The sequence below is a fragment of the Crinia signifera genome, chromosome 2, assembly GCF_055691185.1.
Source record: "Crinia signifera chromosome 2, ASM5569118v1, whole genome shotgun sequence".
NCBI lineage: Eukaryota > Metazoa > Chordata > Amphibia > Anura > Myobatrachidae > Crinia > Crinia signifera.
Window position 1 is genome coordinate 102171707 of NC_139218.1, and position 22777 is coordinate 102194483.

The 22777-nt window shown below is 41.1% G+C and overlaps 1 protein-coding gene across 13 annotated transcripts in view; it reads right to left on the minus strand.

Annotated features, from left to right (window-relative positions):
* Window positions 1–22777, minus strand: part of CASK (calcium/calmodulin dependent serine protein kinase) — a 318758-nt gene that overhangs the window by 78872 nt on the left and 217109 nt on the right. For 6 of the 13 annotated variants that reach the window (XM_083172661.1, XM_083172652.1, XM_083172649.1 and 3 more), the window contains 6 exons: window positions 21039–21227; window positions 18308–18386; window positions 7891–7976; window positions 6914–6982; window positions 4448–4489; window positions 3282–3350 (listed from right to left, as the gene is read on the minus strand). In XM_083172661.1, the coding sequence (XP_083028787.1) occupies window positions 3282–3350; window positions 4448–4489; window positions 6914–6982; window positions 7891–7976; window positions 18308–18386; window positions 21039–21227 (534 nt within the window). The remainder of the gene's footprint in view (window positions 1–3281; window positions 3351–4447; window positions 4490–6913; window positions 6983–7890; window positions 7977–18307; window positions 18387–21038; window positions 21228–22777) is intronic. The other 7 variants (XM_083172655.1, XM_083172657.1, XM_083172654.1 and 4 more) reach the window with 2 other exon arrangements.

Below are 22777 nucleotides of genomic sequence, written 5' to 3' on the forward strand. Positions count from 1 at the left end.
TACCACTTCTTAGCTTGATACTGGTCCAGTCTAAAAAACTGATCCTGACCCACTGGATCCACAGGGTTACCCCGTCGCTTACGGAGTTGAAACACTCATTACTGAAAATCATGTATTATGAACGTCAGGCATCCCTACATGACATTGAGAAAGGTGTGATTCGTTTCTATGCTAAGTGGGATTTCTTTATTCAATCATTAGACCCAGAAATACAGTCTTCCATTCAGAAGATTTTCGAAAATACCACTTGGATCATGCTACGCCAGATTACATAGTATTGATCGTACTCTGAACCCCCCCCCCTTTTTCTTTATCTCATAGTGAATGCTGTATTGTCTCATTTACTTGTCATCTTCCCTTCCTTGTCCTCCCACCTCCCTTTTTCCCCTCTTTGTTCGTATGTGTTTAAATGTTCAGTTGGCGGTTTATGGCCAACGTTATGTTATGTTGGAAGAAAAGTCCAATTTGAAATAATGGCAAGAAAGGAACCACCGTTACACGGTAGGGTGCCACATATGTGGTCACCCCTGAGTTACTTCTCCATCTCTTCCTCCTAGCTGGACCTGTATTAGTCTCAAAACTTTCTACGGTGGCTTTGTCTACTACCGACAAGTTATGCTTTAGTAATTTATATTCATAGTTTGCGAGATGAGTAGACCGGAGACTGTGTACAATGCATGCCGGAGACCTCTTCTGATGTAACAGTTTACCTGTATTTGTATTTTATTATTATTTGTTTTCTCTATTTTCAAAAAAAAACTACAATAAAACGTTTATAAAAAAAAAACAAAAAAAAAACATGTGAATAACCTGAAGAAATGTTTACAGCCCTTTTACGGGAATTTTGGTGGTTGCTGTGGTGCCGTGACTTAGATGGAATTAGGACTGCCGATGGTCCGATGCAGTGCGCTGGGAGGTATTTTGCTGCTACCTTTTCTCTAACGCGTTTCGAAGCTACAGGGCTTCTTTGTCAAGGAAGCCCTGTAGCTTCGAAACGCGTCGGATTGCAAGTGGAGAAACACGCCGAAGACGCCACACGCTGTATACGCTGACCGGAAGGGAGAGCCCTGAACTTCCGACACACAGCCCACTGCCGGAGAGGACCGCAAACTAACTACAGACGCTGAAGGGAAGTTAAAGTTAGGGAAAGGTAGCAGCAAAATACCTTCCAGCGCACACTGCATCGGACCACCGGCAGTCCTAATTCCATCTAAGTCATGGCACCACAGCAACCACCAAAATACCCGTAAAAGGGATGTAAACATTTCTTTACAGGTTATTCACATGTTTTTTATATAGGTTTTATATAAAACAGCACGCACAAGTTCTTAACCCCTTATCACATATATTCAAGCGCTCTTTTTTTTTCCTTTCAGTATCAGTCACCCAATATAGCGCAGCATGCAATATTTTTTGTACAAGTTTATGTTGACATTTGGAAAAAAAATAAATCATGTCGACTTTCACTGACGACCTTACCCATGTCGACCTACTTGCTGGTGACCGAATGATCCATACCCCCCTAATTGGCCTGTACATTTTTGGTTTTAGCTAAAAAATCTTTAGTTATGGATAAAATAAATAGTTTTTTGATGTAAGAAGTTCAGTACCATAAAATAAACAGCCACAATATACTAACTGCTCTGAAATGGCTGCCTCCTTATCCTGCCTGCTGCGTGGGCAGTACAGGTCAGCAAATCACTCCAGGGGGACGGGCAATAAATTGCACGCCGGGGAAAATGTCCCCCAATGTGTGCATGATTGACCAGATGAGATCGATCTTATGTGCAGGAGAATCAATCTCTTGAGTCAGATCTGATGCGCACGCGATCATGCATCGGCTCCTTGTCATGTCAGTCACCAAAAGATTTTGACAGATTAATTGGCCCAATCGGTCTGAATTGGGTCAAATCTGAGAAAATCTCACAAGTGTATTGGGGCCTATAGGATCATGGATAAATTCCCAGAATTATGTGATTTTGCAATCGCGGCCATGCAAAAAAAAAAAGTAAGAAGACATTACCAGGAATTTTGAGGTCCCAGAAAACAACTTGCCCGCATCGGGGCAAACTTGATTTGTCCCTCAGGGCCTAAATAGCCATGACAAATTTCAGCGGCTTATTCAATCACCCCCCCCCACCCCCCATCATCATAGTTAGAAACACTTGAACACATTTATGCGGTAGGTTAAAATAAGTCTGTCATGGTACAACTGGCATATTGGATGAATTTATGGGTCCCGCTAACAGAGCTGTAACTAGAATTGTTAGTGAATGAAAATAAACAACCCCCAACTTTTCAACTGTAACCAAGTTAACCCAAAATGTCTCTTCAGTTTAGCACTGCCCCTTTGCACAGTTCTAACAAACCTGCTTGCCATGTTCAAAAGCCAGAACACTGGTTTGTTGATGAGACAATGTCAGACAAAGTGATATTAAAAAATACAATGCAGTATCTTAGAAAGTAGTGCGCCCCAGTACAGGTACTTATTTTGATTGCAAATGTCTTATCCAAAAATATACTATTATGCATGAAAGAAAATATGATACACCTGCAATAGAAAATTATACAGCTGCAAACGCAGCTATCAAAGCATTATTTGCAAGCAATTTGTGTTAAAGATGTTCAAGAAAAAAGTTGTGAAAAGATGTGTGCAGCTACTGCAATTTTTATTTTACAATTTCAGTGAAAAATCAACCCTTCTAGCATCAGACAGAGCTTAACACAATAGGCCAGGCTCATGTTATGCAAAGTATGTGCAAGTCACACAGCAGAGGGCACACCAATTCATTAACTCAGATAGCGGAAACTAAATTCTTGTTCAAAATAAAAATTCAATTTTTTTCCAAAATACATTTAAATAGTTTTTGAGTGGTCCTTATACTGTAACTACAACCAGCAAAGGCAGATATTTTGTGGGCTGAACAATAGGAAATTGCTTATCAATTTCCAAGGAAGTAGTGCCACTATGCCTCATACTGTAGCTGTTGCTAGTCTCCTGTGAATGGATAGGCTGCATTCTCATTACTATTGGATCAGTACACAAAATGGCTGTCAGCTGGTCCACTGTAATGGTTAAACTCTGATTTTATGAATAAAATAAAGTTCTTAGAACACCAAAGATATAGTTGAAAAAAATGAAAAGTGGAATAAAACTCCTCAAACTATTTTAAACTATGCTCAGATGGAGACTTCTCTGTGTGTTTGAAACACAGAAATCAATAAATGTCTGTAAATATATTCCCCCAGTTTGTGTGTGTATGTGTAATTGCTGATCTTACCGCAACAGAATTGTTAATGCTGCTATGACCATTAGCTGGGGACTGTCTGGATGTAGAGGGGGAATCTCTCTGAAATAAGATACAAGTTTTGTTAACACATTTTAACTATCGTAAAACTGTAGTTACCACTGCATCAACAATGAGAAAAATCTCTACGTCATTTTAATGCTTCCCTTCGATTGGTTCTGCTTTCAGCACATGAATTTTGGTGCAATGGAGTAAGATAAAGCAGTTGTAACTGCAGTTAACAAAATATCCACCTAGAGGAGCTCATAGCCCAGATGGTAACGCATACTTCATACTCTGTTTTGCACTCACCAGCATAATCTTCCACAGCTGTAAATAAATGCTCTGCTGCTTCTCACAGAGTACTGAATAAAGCCATATGTAATGGTTGCTAAACATCAGTTTACACCTTGCACACAAAACTAATCCTTAGCAAGTAAGATGGTTAATTGTTCATGCCATTTTTACAGAAAGACAATTTCTAATAAATACTTAATTGGGAGTTAACAGTGAATGCTTTAACTGCAGAAAGATTTAAGGTGCGTACACACGGGGGGGGGGGGGGGGGGGGGGGGGGGGGGGGAGATATATTGACCAAGAATATATATTGATATATTGGTCAAGAATGCTAGCAATATATTGCTCAGTGTCTCCTTTTCATCATCGCTGATGAAAAGGAACCTCTGCTGGGGGAGCCGCAGAGGTAATTAGCTGCTCCTGCGACCAGCGATTACAATGGGGCAGAAAACGGGAGCGTGCACCCGACGATTTATCGCTGGTGCACACTCCAATCACTGGCAATATGGTCACCTGCGACCATATTCCCAGCGATTATAGCCCCTATCGCCCCCGTGTGTACACAGCATAACATTTATTGTACCAAGAATGGGCAGAATGAAAAATCTGACACAAATAGGCATACTTCCATTTTTTTATTTTATAACAGTTTTTATATGCCTTTATCTTTGTGGTTTTTGCTATGCAACATACAGTATGCAGCAATGTGTCAGGATGATGTGAAGATGACCATATATGAGGAAACCAGAGGAAATGCGATGACACTCATCTAAAGTGATAAACACAGCAGTGTATGACTTGCTGGGATTAAAGAGGTTTTGGGTATAATGTCAATGAATGACTAAAAAGGTTATTGATCCTACATGTGGCCAGTCCTGTTCTGCCAAGTCCTTGTAGGATAAATGCTGTAAAACATTGCAATTGTGTGGGAAGAGACTAGATGAGCATTCAACGTCAATCTCAAAACAGCAGTAAAAAGAATATGTAATAACTATTGGGTAATTAACATTATGACATTTGTATGAGTAGTTGAAGACTTTACTTGCTGAATTTAATTAACAGATTGATTAGACCAAGGGTTCTCAACTCCAGTCCTTAACTACCAACATGTGTCATGTTTTGTGGATTTCTTTAGTCGTGCACAGGTTAATTTATTTTGCTGTCAACAATTATCCCACTTGCTTCTATACTGTAAATAGAGATCCTCAAAACATGAACTTTTGGGAAAACTTGTTGAGAAATACTCGGTTAGATCATTCAGTCTGCAGATATATACAATTGTGTTCATCTAAATTGTATATATACATTTACTTTCTGAAATAAGATAATTGCAAACGGTGTATTACTGCACTTCACTATCTTACGCAAATCCACAAGTTCTAATATCTATACCAGCAACTAAATGAAACAACTCAACTCATTAGAACGAGTTATATTACTGAGGCTTATAATGAATGGGTACTCTTTACCTAGCACGGCGCCCACGATCTTGATCTTGGGCATCGTGAGGTAAAAAATCATGTCGGTCGCGTCGTATGCGGGCTAAAGATGCCCGCACGCGACGCGATGTCCACGATTTCCCATTGAAAACCATGTTAAACATGGACATCGTGTCGGTCGCGTCGCGGCCGGCCATAAATGTGCACACGATGGCCGCGACGCGATGCCCACGATTTGCCATAGGAATCAATGTTAAAAGGCCCGATGGACACGATTTTAATGTTAAATGGCTCAATGGACCCGATTTTACCATAGGAAACAATGTTAAATGGGCCTTAGAGCCCAAATACTTACCCTGAACTATGAAATGGCCCCCCCAATTGTTTACGCCACCCCACGATCAACGTCAACCCGAAGCGTGGCGAGCGCAGCGAGTCCGCGAGGGGCGGCGGTACGCGTCCTCCGACCTTTTCATACCCCCACTATCCACGTCGGCGTGGAGTTGAGAATAGAATAGTGTGGCGAGCGTAGCGAGCCACCGAGCCCGAAGCGTGGCGAGCGCAGCGAGCCCCGCGAGGGGACGCGGATACCTTCACAGCTATACGCGTCCCCTCGCGGGCTTCACAGGTGTCCGTGGCGACGCGGACACCTGTGAAGCCCGCGAGGGGACGCGTTTACCTGTGAAGGTATACGCGTCCCCTCGCGGGGCTCGCCACGCTTCGGGCTCGGTGGCTCGCTGCGCTCGCCACACTATTCTATTCTCAACTCCACGCCGACGTCGATAGTGGGGGTATGAAAAGGTCGGAGGACGCGTACCGCCGCCCCTCGCGGGCTCGCTGCGCTCGCCACGCTTCGGGTTGACGTTGATCGTGGGGTGGCGTAAACAATTGGGGGGGCCATTTCAGAGTTCAGGGTAAGTATTTGGGCTCTATAGGCCCATTTAACATTGTTTCCTATGGTAAAATCGGGTCCATTGAGCCATTTACCATGAAAATAGTGTCCATCGGGCCTTTTAACATATATTCCTATGGCAAATCGTGGGCATCGCGTCGTGGCCATCGTGTGCACATTTATGGCCGGCCGCGACGCGACCGACGCGATTTCCATGTTTAACATGGGTTTCAATGGGAAATCGCGGGCATCGCGTCGGTCGCGTCGCGGGCAGACATAAATGTACCCGCGATGCCCGCGATGGGCGCCGTGCTAGGTAAAGAGTACCAATGAATGTGCTGCATTCTCCCGGAAAAAAAAAGAACAAAAAGTTTCAAATAAAAATTATTTAAGAAAAAAAAAAAGTCTGACCTCCCCTTGACGAGCTCCCGGCCGCAGCTCGCCGATTCCCAGCCATGCCCCTTTCTCATCCCCCTCGCAGGCGGTACATGAATCCCGTCTGCGATTTCTCGGTTCACCAGACCAAGAACGGGACAGGGTCACAGCTGTCGGGCCAGTTCGACAGCCGTTACCCCACATTGAATACCCCCCTGAGAGGGGGAATAGAAACTTGTCCTTTGTGAGTCATATGATATTTTCATATGCTAATCTTGCAAACACACACACAGGCAGAAGTCTGAGGCGGCATAAGCTTTGTACTCCATTTTTCACAATCTGCTTGGTTTTGTGTAATTTTTAGTGTTCTTACTGAAAACACTTACACAATACCATAAAATAAAAATATACCACCTTGAAAATAAGCACAACTACATTTTCTCATTTCTATTTGGAAATGATAAACATTCACTGTTCCGTTATCTTTGTTGTAAAATTGGTGTGCATGGTCTACTAGCACAGGCAGAAACGACTTCCCAAGAAGCAGATAACAGTCAGCCATCAGCAGGTAGTTAGCACCAGTATAAAGAAAGAGAAGAACTCCTTAAGTATTATGTTATTACCTCACAGGATGAAGACTGCATGCGGTAACTCGGAACAATCTTGAAAGTGATACTGCCCCGCATTTCTCTCTGAAGTGAAAATAGATTTTCTTAATGGTGATAGAGAAGCAAGACCAATAAATTAAACATGATTAGAATTAAAGCTATAGCACGAAGCTACGCTGTCATAAGGCTGTTTATTTATAGCAATGATCGCTGTGATTATATTCTACAGATACAACATCTATACATTTCCATGTCACATAACATGCAATAATGGATTTACTTAAGCTTAACATAATTAAAAAACACTATACACTGACAAACTATGCATTTTCATTACAAGGATTTGGAGGTTCCATCTCAATCTAATTTGAATCACCATCCACACAGGAAACAACACATGAATTTTTAAACTGGTGGTGTTCCCGGGGCATACTGAGGAACAGTTATGCAACTCTATAGCCCCGTACACATGGGGCGATTTCAGCCTATATTGCCGGGGATATGGTCTCTGAGCGACCATAACCCATTGTGCAAGGGGATATTGTAGCTATGAGCGCGCTCCCGCAACCAGCCCAGTACTTGTCGCTGGTGAGAGGAACATGCTCCTGGGACCAGCAGCTTTTTCCTGCATTGACTCAATTTTCAACAGCGACCATCATTGGTCGCTGATGTGAACAGGACACTGAGCGATTTGGTCGCTAAGATATTAAGTCAAAATTGCTCAGTGACCAAATTGCTCCATGTGTACGGAGCTTATTAAGTCATTATTATTAATACTCAACCAAAGGAAAAGAATTAAAAAAAACACACAAAAAAACCCCCAGTAAAAGTAGAAGTACCTCATTATCAGGATAAAAAAAAAACACCTCAAAGTACAAAAAACTCCAAAATAAAACCAAGAACATTTAAATACAGTATAGTATTATTTACATTGTAAAAACAATACAGTATATACATAAAGTGATTATATATATATATGAAATGTAACTAACCAACATTTTTTGAAGCTGCTCCACTGTCTGGTTTGCTACACTAATACCATTTATTTCTCGTATCTCATCGCCCACATGAAGGGTACCTGCACAGTAAAACATTGAACAAATGAATATAAATAAGCTTGGTTTGGAGCATCTCTGAAACATCACAATACGTTAAAAAAAATATAAATTAATATGAGCAACTTTCATACATAGCACTATGTTGTTTTTCTCACTAGTCGCACTGACAGCTAAATATTATTAAATGCACCGTGAATCCCCTTAAGTATAGTCTCTGAAGTAGTAATGCAAAGTGTAGTAAGGTTAATAGACTTTGTACGGCAGTTTCCATCTGTTCAGCAACCTAAAGAATGCTCCTGAAACCTCTAGCCGAAGCGATGACCCACTGCAAAATTACTCCTACATCCTTTAAAATGTACCAATGCTTTTGGAAAATGAGAAATAAAATATCATGGGTAGTATTTTAATGAAATTATGTATCCCACTCATCAGATCTGAAAATCAGAGGAAACCTGTTTCCATACATTTTTACAACGGCCATAATATACACTTTATTGTGTGAGCATGGTAACAATACTTACTACTATACCAAAAAAAGGTTATTATTTAAAGATAAGCGTCCAGGCTACATGTAATAGCAATTTGTGTTTCCAAAAAGAAACCGCTTCAGTGACACAGATGAGAGAGTAAAATCAGAATTTCTTTTTAAATTGCAAAATTAACCTGGTTTTTACTTAAAAGAATAATGTGCCACTTTAAGCCTTGCAGCTCAAATCGCTGAAACATCTGCACTTTTGGCTACCCAAAGGCTATCACATTTGGCCCACTGACTCATTATCCCTTCTAATCAGCTTTGGTTAATTGGAATTGAAGATTCACTTAACATACTCAGCTGATGATAATGATTTCTGAATTTGTTTTTATAACAGCAGGCATAATTGCAAGGAATGGTGTCCATCATGCAAATGAGGCAGTGACAACCATGGCACCTTGTGGTTGCCCCTACCTGATTTGCATGATGGTGTCTTCACAAAGATATGATTGGGATCGAAATGTTAACATTTTGCTTGAGGTGATTCTATGAATAATCTTTCATTGGGCTTGGTTAGTGCCTATTTGCTTGCACATATAATCACACACATAAAAAAAAAAAAAAAACGAACATTTGTCCATACTAGTCATTATTTACTCGTGGTAAAACAAGAAAAGCGAAGAGGGTATGTTCATAAATATTTTAAATGCTATAGTAGCTACATATGTGTCCTCAAGAAAAATAGGGGGTTCAGTTACCGAAGTAACTGGAGGGGCGCCTGTATGAGTGGTTTCAACCAGCAGCTGTCAAAAAAGGGATTGTCAGTCCCTACAGAAAACAGAAAAAGGATGGGTAGACTGCGCTTATTGATGACAGAGTGAGGATATTTAAAGCATAATAGATTTTAATGCTATAATAACATAAGTAAAATATAATGTAAATACACAATAAAATCAGGGGGGGGGTAGGGGAGGGGAATAAAAGAATAGGCTGCATCCACTGTAGGTAAATATCACCTTTTTGTATGTCCACAGTTCAATGAGAACCCAAATGCTGGTAAGATCCTTTGTGCTTGGACACAGCGGTGCTCTGTAAAACTTTATCCAGATGTTGTGTGGGGGTAGCGAGCCTCCCAATTGGAAAGTTAGGTCGAGACGTCCGCTGGGTGACACTGGGTGGGTGTTAGATAGGCGGCTTGCCTTCAGAAGGAGGGTGCCTCACTCCAGGTCAAATTTGCCGATGATGTTTCGCAGCTTAAGGATCTCCAGTAATGATGGGTGGTGGATATTGGTGGTGAGGAGCAGCGTATTCAAGGGGGCCAAATTGCAGCCTGGGCCAACGCGTTTCGCTGCAAACAGCAGCTTTTTCAAGGTGGTTTGAGACAGGCCAGGGAAGGGGTATATATACCAGTATTGCTCAGGTGAATTGTGTGCACCTGTGCGCAGGTAATTAATTCTGCATGACATAAAAACATGTAAAATAACACCTCATAATGAGCAGGAGACAATACTTGATAAACTATTTATATATAGAGTAAAAAACGAGTGTTATCTCAAACAGAAAACATTAAAAAACATTCAGGAGAACACAAGGTCAGAGCACAGCGTTATGTCACTTCCGGATATGTACTTCCGGTTTGGTGAATGAAACGCATGTGAAGCGCATAGCGCTATTAGTGTAGCGCTATGTAGATAGGAGTTGGCAGATGATTATAGGTGGAGCTGGTGATATAGAGCCTGATACATATAGGCATATATAAAGCAAAGTTGCGCTGACAATGGAGGCATATAATAATATGTTTCCACGCTACACCATGTTACTTCCGGGTATAGACTTCCGGATTTTCGAATGGAACGCATGTGGAACGCATAGCGCTGTCAGTACAGCGCTATGTGAGAGTCATTTGGCATATGATTACAATGAGTGATGTTTGAACAATTAAAGAGGAGAAAAGGCACCAGTACATATGGTATTGATCCCTGATATTAAAGGGCATAACTATAAAGAAGGCTGTACTTATTATTGCATATATACACACAGGGTGTATATAGTGCAACCCACAGAGGTCTCCCTCTTATGGAGGAAACAGGGGAGGTTTATAAAGAGGGCCTCTTTGGTGCTTGAGGGCTATGAATAGCTAGTATACACATGCGAGCCATTCAAAAAACCAATATTATATGCATATAGCATTAATTAGACATGGAACAATAAGGGAATATATATTAGTTAATACAAATATAAAACAATTCTAATAAAGCAGGCAATAATTATAAACAATAAATACAGTGAGGGTTTATTAGGTAGGCATATCCAGCGTTGTAGATAAATGAATTAATAATATAGACAGACAAAAATTAATAATAAATATTAATAATAATAATACATTTGCATTAGTATAAGTAGTTAAATATTATTTCTTATATATATATATATATATATATATATATATATAATGGTTGTAATATGTAAAATAGTGTAACAATAATAGAGAGGGGTTCAGATGTAGGACCATAGGAATACAGACACTAAAACGATACAGTAAGGTCTACTGCCTCGTTGAGGCCTTCAGGGTGGATGTTTCAGCTCCATACCATCCACCCTGAAGGCCTCAACGAGGCAGTAGAGCTAAACTCTGTACTATGAATCACCGTAAACACTTAGGTCCATTATGTACAAATGAATATTCTTTTCTCCTCCTGCCTTGAATATCATCCTTAGATATCCACCTTACTGTATCGTTTTAGTGTCTGTATTCCTATGGTCCTACATCTGAACCCCTCTCTATTATTGTTACACTATTTTACATATTACAACCATTATATATATATATATATATATATATATATATATAAGAAATAATATTTAACTACTTATACTAATGCAAATGTATTATTATTAATATTTATTATTAATTTTTGTCTGTCTATATTATTAATTCATTTATCTACAACGCTGGATATGCCTACCTAATAAACCCTCACTGTATTTATTGTTTATAATTATTGCCTGCTTTATTAGAATTGTTTTATATTTGTATTAACTAATATATATTCCCTTATTGTTCCATGTCTAATTAATGCTATATGCATATAATATTGGTTTTTTGAATGGCTCGCATGTGTATACTAGCTATTCATAGCCCTCAAGCACCAAAGAGGCCCTCTTTATAAACCTCCCCTGTTTCCTCCATAAGAGGGAGACCTCTGTGGGTTGCACTATATACACCCTGTGTGTATATATGCAATAATAAGTACAGCCTTCTTTATAGTTATGCCCTTTAATATCAGGGATCAATACCATATGTACTGGTGCCTTTTCTCCTCTTTAATTGTTCAAACATCACTCATTGTAATCATATGCCAAATGACTCTCACATAGCGCTGTACTGACAGCGCTATGCGTTCCACATGCGTTCCATTCGAAAATCCGGAAGTCTATACCCGGAAGTAACATGGTGTAGCGTGGAAACATATTATTATATGCCTCCATTGTCAGCGCAACTTTGCTTTATATATGCCTATATGTATCAGGCTCTATATCACCAGCTCCACCTATAATCATCTGCCAACTCCTATCTACATAGCGCTACACTAATAGCGCTATGCGCTTCACATGCGTTTCATTCACCAAACCGGAAGTACATATCCGGAAGTGACATAACGCTGTGCTCTGACCTTGTGTTCTCCTGAATGTTTTTTAATGTTTTCTGTTTGAGATAACACTCGTTTTTTACTCTATATATAAATAGTTTATCAAGTATTGTCTCCTGCTCATTATGAGGTGTTATTTTACATGTTTTTATGTCATGCAGAATTAATTACCTGCGCACAGGTGCACACAATTCACCTGAGCAATACTGGTATATATACCCCTTCCCTGGCCTGTCTCAAACCACCTTGAAAAAGCTGCTGTTTGCAGCGAAACGCGTTGGCCCAGGCTGCAATTTGGCCCCCTTGAATACGCTGCTCCTCACCACCAATATCCACCACCCATCATTACTGGAGATCCTTAAGCTGCGAAACATCATCGGCAAATTTGACCTGGAGTGAGGCACCCTCCTTCTGAAGGCAAGCCGCCTATCTAACACCCACCCAGTGTCACCCAGCGGACGTCTCGACCTAACTTTCCAATTGGGAGGCTCGCTACCCCCACACAACATCTGGATAAAGTTTTACAGAGCACCGCTGTGTCCAAGCACAAAGGATCTTACCAGCATTTGGGTTCTCATTGAACTGTGGACATACAAAAAGGTGATATTTACCTACAGTGGATGCAGCCTATTCTTTTATTCCCCTCCCCTACCCCCCCCCTGATTTTATTGTGTATTTACATTATATTTTACTTATGTTATTATAGCATTAAAATCTATTATGCTTTAAATATCCTCACTCTGTCATCAATAAGCGCAGTCTACCCATCCTTTTTCCACATATGTGTCCTCGTCACAATGGAATGCAACTATAATGCACAAGCAGACTGCACTGATCAAATGGATATATAACATGTATATATTGTGTGTGACAGTCTGTATAAGGGCAGAACAGGTCTTGTATTAGAAAACAGTGTGTTTCAACCTATTCAATTTGACTGTCGATCCACGCGATATGAAACTCGTCTATCAATGAATTCGTAAAAAACGGACGCAGATTCGCTAATTTAGTGTCAGTTTATGACAATGCATTCAACTTTTAACAGTAAGTCTAATTAAAAAATACATCTGAAAACGGCTGCATTGAAAAGGTATGTGCCAATATTTCCGACTGTTTGATATATCGGCACACTACCCCCCTTAGGCACAAATAAAGTCACCTGTATTTGAGCATGGATATCACCTTGAAACTTGGACTGTTAGGGTGCCTTGAGGGAACCACTGATATATTGCAGATATCCCCAGACAATACTAAACAGATAATGGCCTCCCATAATATGGCAAAATAATGCAAATATATACCATCAAAGAAAGACTTACACTGCACAGTATTCCACATGCAACAGTGACCTAACATACTTTTGCTTTTCATGGATTTCTACTGCCATAGATCAATAATACAGTGACCAGATGCACCCTCGCCAAACAATCTCACATTTGTTTTGGGTCCCACAGCTCTCCTAGTTCATCTGGGGAATCCCTCTTACCATCAGTAATTGCCTATTACTGACTCCACCCACTGTGCTGCCACCACCAGGTTCCTATAACGTGGCACCTGGAACCCACTGCTGCTGTGTAAGCTTGGAAACACTGCTGCTACATTTCCTGACTGATGTCTGTTGACCCCACTGGCTACTTAACTGGACCAAGCAAAGCATGGAGAGGCTGGGCTCACACCAGGACAGCTGGAAAAGGGAAAAGCGTTTTGTACAATTCTGGTAGTTGTAGGATATGGATCCACTTGTTGTAAAGGAAAGATGTTTATTGCTCAAAAAAAAAAAAAAAAAAAAAAGAATAAATCTATCGTTAAGGACCATTCACCACATGTTTTACAGCAGGTATTTCTCCTCTTAGTCACAGAATGTCTCTTTCTACCTCAGGGAGCACAGCCTCATATATAGTCATTATATAACAATACATTCTTTGATATGTTTATCACACAGATTCATAAGTATCTATATAGTTTATGAAAATTAATGTTAGCATTTGACTTCCTACACAAATTGTTTTCCTCCTTCAAATCACTGTAACAGATTTACAGGAAATTGATTCCAAACCTTCTTGACACTCTTTGCATACATTAACCCATTCCCACAGGAAGCTACAAACTCCAGGTACATCCCCTGGGGTGAGAGCACTTGTCAATATAAAAGTCTTTGTCATTCACAAGTCCTCCTGCTAGGAAAGGTCAATTATTTATAGTCACAGAAAACAGTGATTTAATACAGGGCCAGAATTGTTACCTGCCCGTCTCGGCACCCGTTTATGACAGCCAGTGGTAATTCAAATGTTTCTGCAGACGGGCACCCAAATATTTTAACCCGCCACCTCTGGGGGTGGTGAGCTAAAAGTCAAGAAGAGTCACTCATTCGGGCGCGCAAACGGTGCGTTTCTCTTTACTCCCAATAGGTCACAGACTATTAAATATACTCTGCTTTATACAACACAAAGTAATGTAGATCAGCTGGAGTGCTTTACAGCAATATTTACAGATGTGGCCATGCTCACGGTTGCTGGATCATCACAGGTCATTTTTTTGTTGTGCCAAATTCACAGCACACCTGCATATACATACACAAATACGCCCCCCCGACAAATATACAGTTTATTATATATATGAATGGATTACTTGTTGGCACTAGTCCCAGCTCTACACTTGTCTATGCCATGTCCAAGCATCATGCAGAAGCCAGCGTTACATTTCAGCCTGGGTCTAAAGGTGCCCTTACACAGTGCGTTTGCACCATGCGATGCGCGGTCCCGCGGGCATCCCATCGCACAGTACAAAAAGTATGTGCTCCACGTCCTTTTTGTACTGCCTTCTGATTGCATCACATGCAAAACAAATGCATTTCAATGCGATCCGGCCCATAATGGGTGCGATCATCGCACCGTGTATGGGCACCTTAAGCATTCCTTGCTGCTCCTTGTTAATGGCTATCACATATACAAATGGAGCCTCAGCACTGACTGGCCCATTCAAAAATGCATAGAAACACAAAAGGATGATCCCCCTCAGTGCCACGGCTGACATCTTGTGCATGTGGGCCAGGTGTCCAGCCACATATACATTTTTAGTTAAAGCACTACTGGGGCCATCTGTGACAGCGCTACTGGGGGCATCTGTGACAGCGCTACTGGGGGCATCTGTGACAGCGCTACTGGGGGCATCTGTGACAGCGCTACTGGGGGCATCTGTGACAGCGCTACTGGGGGCATCTGTGACAGCGCTACTGGGGGCATCTGTGACAGCGCTACTGGGGGCATCTGTGACAGCGCTACTGGGGGCATCTGTGACAGCGCTACTGGGGGCATCTGTGACAGCGCTACTGGGGGCATCTGTGACAGCGCTACTGGGGGCATCTGTGACAGCGCTACTGGGGGCATCTGTGACAGCGCTACTGGGGGCATCTGTGACAGCGCTACTGGGGGCATCTGTGACAGCGCTACTGGGGGCATCTGTGACAGCGCTACTGGGGGCATGATATGTAACTGGCACTAAATATGTGCAAGAAAATTATTGCTTAACATTCAAATTCAGTATCTTAAATAGTACACACACTTTGCGTCAAATAAAATATACAGTATTTGTGTGTATTTCATGTGTATATACACACACACAACATAAATGCAAGATACCCTAAAATAGCTCATTGAAAAATAATGTAGGTTACAAAGCATTGGCCATTCCTGTTCTCTACTGGAAGCTACAAGCAGGAATATGAATTTTAGAAGTGACATAGAAAAATTCAGGACTTGATGGAATCCTAATCACTTCCAGTGTAAAACAGGGATAGCTGCCAATACAAAGACAAGCACATTAAATATCAAAATATCATCCTCTCTAGCGAACAGCATGGTTTTTGTGAATGCCACAAAGCTTAGTAAAAAAAAAGCTTTTCTGTACAAAAGGGCCTAACCGTGTTGGAATAAGTGATACAAAAAACATGTTAACTCTTCATTTTCTATATGTAAACCATTTTTTTCTCACTTCTCCACCAGGGATTAATAAACTATACAAACCAAAAATGTAAATATGCATGTAATAAACTTGAGAATATAGTTTAGGAGAATATATAATTTAGTGACTATCAATAATGATAACCACCATATAGAAATAAAAATATGTTTAGGGGAATTCCACTAGGACAGTGGTGTGCACCAGGTGTCTCTTAGCCATCAACAGCCTGTGACCCCAGGATATCAGAGGAAGAGGGAATGTTGTGTATTCCTCTGCAGTATGTCAATTCGAGGACAGTGGCAAGTGGGATGCATGTGGGGAACAAAACCACTACTGCACTAACAGATCAGCTACTAGATATCCTATTTTAGACATGTATCGCCAATGCAGTTTCATTTTGTTTAACCTGTTGAATGTCAACACCTGTGACCTCATCTGTCCATTGCTCACATTCGTAAATTCAAATAAAAAAAATGTTGTGTAAAAAAAGATTATATTTCCTATATAAGGTAAACATTATAGGTCATTATGATGAACAAACATGTTAGCTTGGCAATTTTCACATCAATTTTGACAAATTCACTTAGCACTCAAAGGGTTAAAAGTTGAATCTGCATCGGCGAAACAGGAATAAAAAAATAGCTGAAAACAGACGTAATTTCGACAAATGCAGTACACAAGTATCGTCCAGTAATTTGGCGATCCATGTGGTTTTTGACTGGAATTGAATACCCTCCTCAGTCTGAAACTGTTGAGGTCTAGAAAGCCCAGAGGTGTCACATACTCGTCAGGCCTTCAGATTTGATAATCCAGTTATCAAATTTGAAGAGTACACATAAAAAGTGACAAACGTGCAAACAGTACAGTATGTGCTTGAACGCCACTGAAATAGCAAACGAAACCGGAAGACAGTGCCAGGTATTTTGTAGGATATATGAAGTTCATACAGTATATACAACTTTTTTTCCCAACTTGAGTTAATGCTAAAAGTATAAACTATGGTTTTTAATCTAAATGGTGTATGAAATACAACTAGAAGGGTTGCTCCATTAAGTGCTTGTTACCTTTAATGACACTTAGGGGTGTATTCAATCTAGGATCACGACTCTCGATCCCTGCCGACAGCCTTGATCCTGGCCCGTTTGCGGTCAAATCGACAGCTGAACTACAGGCAAGATTCAATGACCCACCTGCTGATCGTCGCAAAGGGGGCGTGGCCGTGAAAAACGGACATTGATTGTCGATCTGCGGCCGGGATCGCGACAATCCACGGCTGTTATCGGCAGAATGGGCCAGACAGCTTCTAAAGTCGGGCTCGAATACCCCCCTAAATATTGGTCAAATGTCATTTTTCTACAATGACATTAACAGCAAGGCACCTTTTGCAGCCTGACTAGTATAAGGTGACATAGTGGATAGTTTTTTTCATTCATATGCACTGGGAACGAACGTTAAAGAACATGAAAACACACATTTAAAAGATTCTTTTTTTTTTTTTTATTGTATTTTACCAATACATTTTATTGTACTGATGGAATAAGGCATAATACATCCAAATTTTAATGTGTACTACATTACAGAATGTACAGTAATGGTGTACAAATTCTAATCTCTTCATTTTATGCATTTGCACGTAGTGATTTGAAAATACACGATAAATCACATTCTTACATGCTACAATAATTAAGGGACCTAATGTTTAACAACGAGCGGGTTCTGCAGGGTGTGCTATGAGTTGCTGATCTTGGGTGTGCTGCAAAACCCATTAAAAATCCTTAGCACCTCCTCAACCATTGTCAAAGTAATTTTAATGCAATTGCCTAAGACCTCCGGCCTTCCTTACCTGCCTGCCAGCAGCATGCTCTGAAACCTACATCTAGCACTCTAAGGTGGTGTTGCGGATCAGAGATGCTGCCTTTACGGCAGCTGTATCACTGGGGGCCTGATGACCCCCCCCCCCCCCCCCCCCCCCCGCTGTCTCCTACCCACCGGCAGCCACTGGTAATTATGGGGCCTGCTGCAATGTACCAGCTCTGTGAGGAGACACGTTGCTGCATTTAATTGCATCAGACAACTGGTAAGGCGCCTGAATACTTTTGTCCATATAGTGTAGTTTGAAGACTAGTTTGGTTGGTAGATATTCTGATACAGTCTCAGTTGTGATTTCATTCACAACAGCTATTAGCAAAAGCAATGTGACAGGGGAAGCATCTGTACGGACATTTAAGCAGATATACAATTATAGATCCTGTAAGTCAAGTTACTGTACCTTGCCTGTGAATCATTCCTCCATGCATAATCCTTGCAACAATACAGTGGTTCAGCTCATTCATCTTTAGTGTTATTCCCTGTTAAACACACATTTATAGATTTGGGGTTAAATTTAAACAAAAAAACAAAACAATCAATATACATATTAAAAGAACAGAGATTTGCTTCCTTCATCAACAAGCAAAAAAAAGGCCTATTTTATAGATTGGCTGAGCAAACATAAAAGACATCAGCAGATGGTATAGTATATATAAGTCATGGAAGAATAGTGGGGTTATAATAAAGTAAAAATTAAAAAATAAAGTACATTTAATAAAAAATATAGACTAACAGTTCAATATAATATATTCAAATCACTGGAACATTTTAACACAACCTTAGCAACAGTGCAGAATGGAAGCAAGCATGAAGCATTTAGAAGAAAATATAGGACGTGGAATCTATAATACATAAGGGTCAATTCAATTAGATATACCATTGTCATGTCCGCAAGTGCAGCTACATGTTGCACCAACAGTGCCACCTGACTTCTGGATTCACAGCACTATAGGGCTGCTTACAATAACCCACAAGTCTGAAGAGAGATCAGGCAGTGATCTTTCCCTAATTGAACTGATCCTTTAGATTTGTAATTTATTATTCCCAATATCTATATAATCTAAAAAAAACTGGGAGAAACCAAGCTGAACAGTTGTTGCCATAACACTGACTGCATTTTGCAGAGACGGATTGTAACAAATCAATAATTAGTGACTGCCCATTGCCATTTTGTTACAAAAGTAACATCTGTAATTTGCATGGGCCACTTCTCCTCCCTTACCACTGCGTCATACATCTAACCCCTCAGTATGAGAGATACGGTCGATGGGTCGACCTCGTGATGGTCGACAGTCATTAGGTTGACACACTGGAAGGTCGACAGGTGTCTAGGTCGACATGGGACATGGTCGACAGGTGTCTAGGTCGAAAGTCAAAAGTTTGACATGGGGGTTTTCACTGTTTTTTGACCCAACATGTGCCAACAGGCCGTATTTCATGCCCTACTATCTACTAGGGCGTGGTGGAAGAATAAATAGTGTGCCGAGAGTAGCAAGGCACCGTGCCCGAAGCATGCGAGGGGACGCGTTGCACTTAAATGTCCATGTCAGGACAAAAAAAACGTCAACCTTTTGCCTGTCGACCTAACTTAGTGTGTGTTGATCTAACGGTGTCGACCTAATGACTGTTGACCAACATGAGGTCGACCCAATGATGCCATTCTCAGTAGGATACGGTTTCCTCTATGTGTGTTGGCACAGCTTTATCCTTCCTCTCTCTCATCTGCCATTAGAGGCACACGGTGGAAAGCAAACTAAGTGGGAGAGTTGGGTAATGGCGACAGGTATTACCTTGGAGAAATACATAGGGAGATTTGGGTGCAGGGACTTGAAGAGGAGGCATGAGATGGTACAGATGCCCTAAATAAAGAGGGACTATGAACGGGGTCTGATGGTATATAATGGGTCATATGAAGCATGTGGAACAAAGTCATATGGAGTCGCCTAAGGTCATATAAAATGATACAGAATAGGTTTCTGACAAATAAATGGTTGTTATCTTACTGTAGTTCTGGCAACAGCATCTGACCACACACTCCTGACTGGTAATCTAAAAGTTAGAAGGTGGTAACCCTATAAATCCACCATAGAGCTACTTTAACATAACTTTGGTACAATTATCTCACTGATCCGCCCAATATCATCGGAATGACCAATAATTGTTAAGTGCATGCAGGCAATTGATCCAAAAACATCAGTAGGTCAGGTACAGCATGCCAGATCCTCTAACACAGGTATTCCCAACTTTAGTTCTCAAAGCACACTAAGGGGGGTATTCAATGTGTGGGTCACGGCAGTCGAGCTTGCTCGACCGCCGTGACCCAGTCCCGTTCTCGGTCAGCTCGACCGAGAACACGCAGGCGGGATTCAATGTCCCGCCTGCCGGGGAGCGGAAAGGGGGCGTGGCCGCGAGTTGCGGCCGGGAAGAGGCGAGCTGCAGCCGGCAGCTCGTCACTTTCCGGCTGTTCTTGGCAGAACGAGCCCGACAGCTAGTGATGTCGGGCTCGTTCTGCCGAGATACCCTGGCTTAATGCTGTCGGGGAAGACATCATTGAATAGGGCCCGGCGGGCATCTCCCCAATGGGAGGTGCTCGCCGGAAATTGAATATCCCCCTAACTGTGCAGTTTTTGCCAATATCCAGGCTTTAGCAGAGATGGTTAAATCAAAATAACTGAGGCACTAATTAAGGCACCTGTGCTCAAGCATGGATCTCTCTAAAACCCAAACTTAAGTGTGACTTGAGGGCTGAGGTTGGGAATGCCTGCTCTACCAAGTCCGTCAGATGCCTCTCCAGGGGAGAACCACAGATGATATGGCTAACACAAGGTGAGAGATCTCAGAGTGTATGGCCACAATATCTACAGGGCTTTTCAGTCTGACAGGCCTTTCACGTGTACGCCCAGTATTATTGATCCGATAAACATGTACTAATTTATTTATTTATTAACAGTTTCTTATATAGTGCACACATATTACGCAGCGCCATATCTTAAAGGTGGAAGTCCACTTCACTGAGCAGTGCATTGACAGGATTACAATCTATAGAACAAAACCAAAGGATATCAAACCTTAGGAGAGTATTTTAAAAGAATAGAGAAATGTAATCATTAAAATGTATGGCAGCTTCTTACCATTGGCTCATCTGTATTTTTCTGAAACTGGACTAAACGGACCCGTGTAACATTTTCCATATCCATGTCGCCGTTTGCACTTTCTGGAGAATCTCCGTTTAGGTAAGGAGAGGTTGGAGGTGGCGTAACTCTTAGTGCGTCGTCACTGTAAACTTCATGGGCTACCACATCATGAGTTTGTAGTAAGGCCTGGAATAGTTTGAATAATAAAAAAAAATATTGCATGTCAGAATCTCCACACACAAGTTTTACATGAAAGCAATTAATGGCCTCAGGCAAATTATATATATTTTACATGTGGATTTAAGTCCCAATTACTTCCTATGAAACTAATCAAACTGCAACATTATTTCATAATGAGTTCCTAGCCCATCAAAATGTTGCATCATAAAAGTAATGTCAGCTGTGTGTGGCCCAATGACACCAATTGAATTGCTCCTTTGGTCCACTGACCGCCGGTGTGCATAACTATTGAATTTCCGCCATAGAGATGAGGAGTAGTGGTAAACTGGGTACATACAGAAATTTTTATGTCCAATCTGTCTGGTGGGTACAAAAATCTGGCAATGTATGGAGCATGTCAGTCATTGCTCCCAAGCCCCGGAAATGTAATAAAAATGAAGATTTGGATAAATCTGTTTAATCACATGGCTTTAACCATGGCTTTTCCCAGCGTTTGGGAGCTAATGGTTGATTATTTCAATACACTGCCAGATTTTTGATATCACAGACAGATAAATCACTAGGTGTGTACCTAGGTTTAGGCTTTTATGATCTAGAACTACAATGACAGTCACATAATACTACTAAAAGATGTTGACCACAAAACTAACATTAAAAAGGTAATGAACAAAACACATAAATTAGGATGTCTGCTGGGCTAAAAGTGGCTAATCTTTCAGCCCGGCAGGCGTACACACACAGCGATGATAGGTGAAAAATCATCCATCATCGCCAGATCTGCTGGTAAAACCAGCAGATCAACCACTTTCCTAGCGATGATGCGGGAGCGCGCATCATCGCTAGTGGGAAATCTCTAGGCCATACTAGGCGATTTTCAGCTGAAAATTGTCCATACACATCCAGCATTGCCTACAGATATTTCGTTATCACATTCAGCAAAGTTAAAATAAATATGCAGGATTTTTAGAGTGGGGTTTCCAAATGTAATCCAAGCTCCCACTCTGCAGTGCATTGGAGTAAGTATAGGAAATTGGTCTTTTTATACACAAGATACTGTATGGAACACTATGTTAATATTTAACAGTACAGATGGTCTATAGTATAGGCGGTTTCAAACATTTAAAAAAGATAAGTGGTCAGCAAAAGGATAAACATATCATAATAAATAAATACATAAACATAATAGAACCAGTCAAGGGCGTAACTACCATAGGTGCAAGGGGTGCAGCTGCTATGGGGCCCAGAGCTGAAGGGGGCCCATCGCTACTGTCTAAGTAATATGTTTTACATACATTTATCTCAATCAGTTGCTAAATAGGGGGCCCTTACAAACCTTTGCTATGGGGCCTATGAATATCTAGTTACGCCTCTGACCAGTATGTACTGCTTTTCGATGCTCACAATCTTCCACTTCACGGTAAATCTCCTTGATGGTACTCTCTGGTCCTCTTGAGGACTTAGATCCACCCACACAGTAAATGTGGTATAAGAAGCTGGATCACTAGGCATCTGCAGCAGCTTTGCTCTATCCTTTACACTGCATGTTGTTGTGGCAG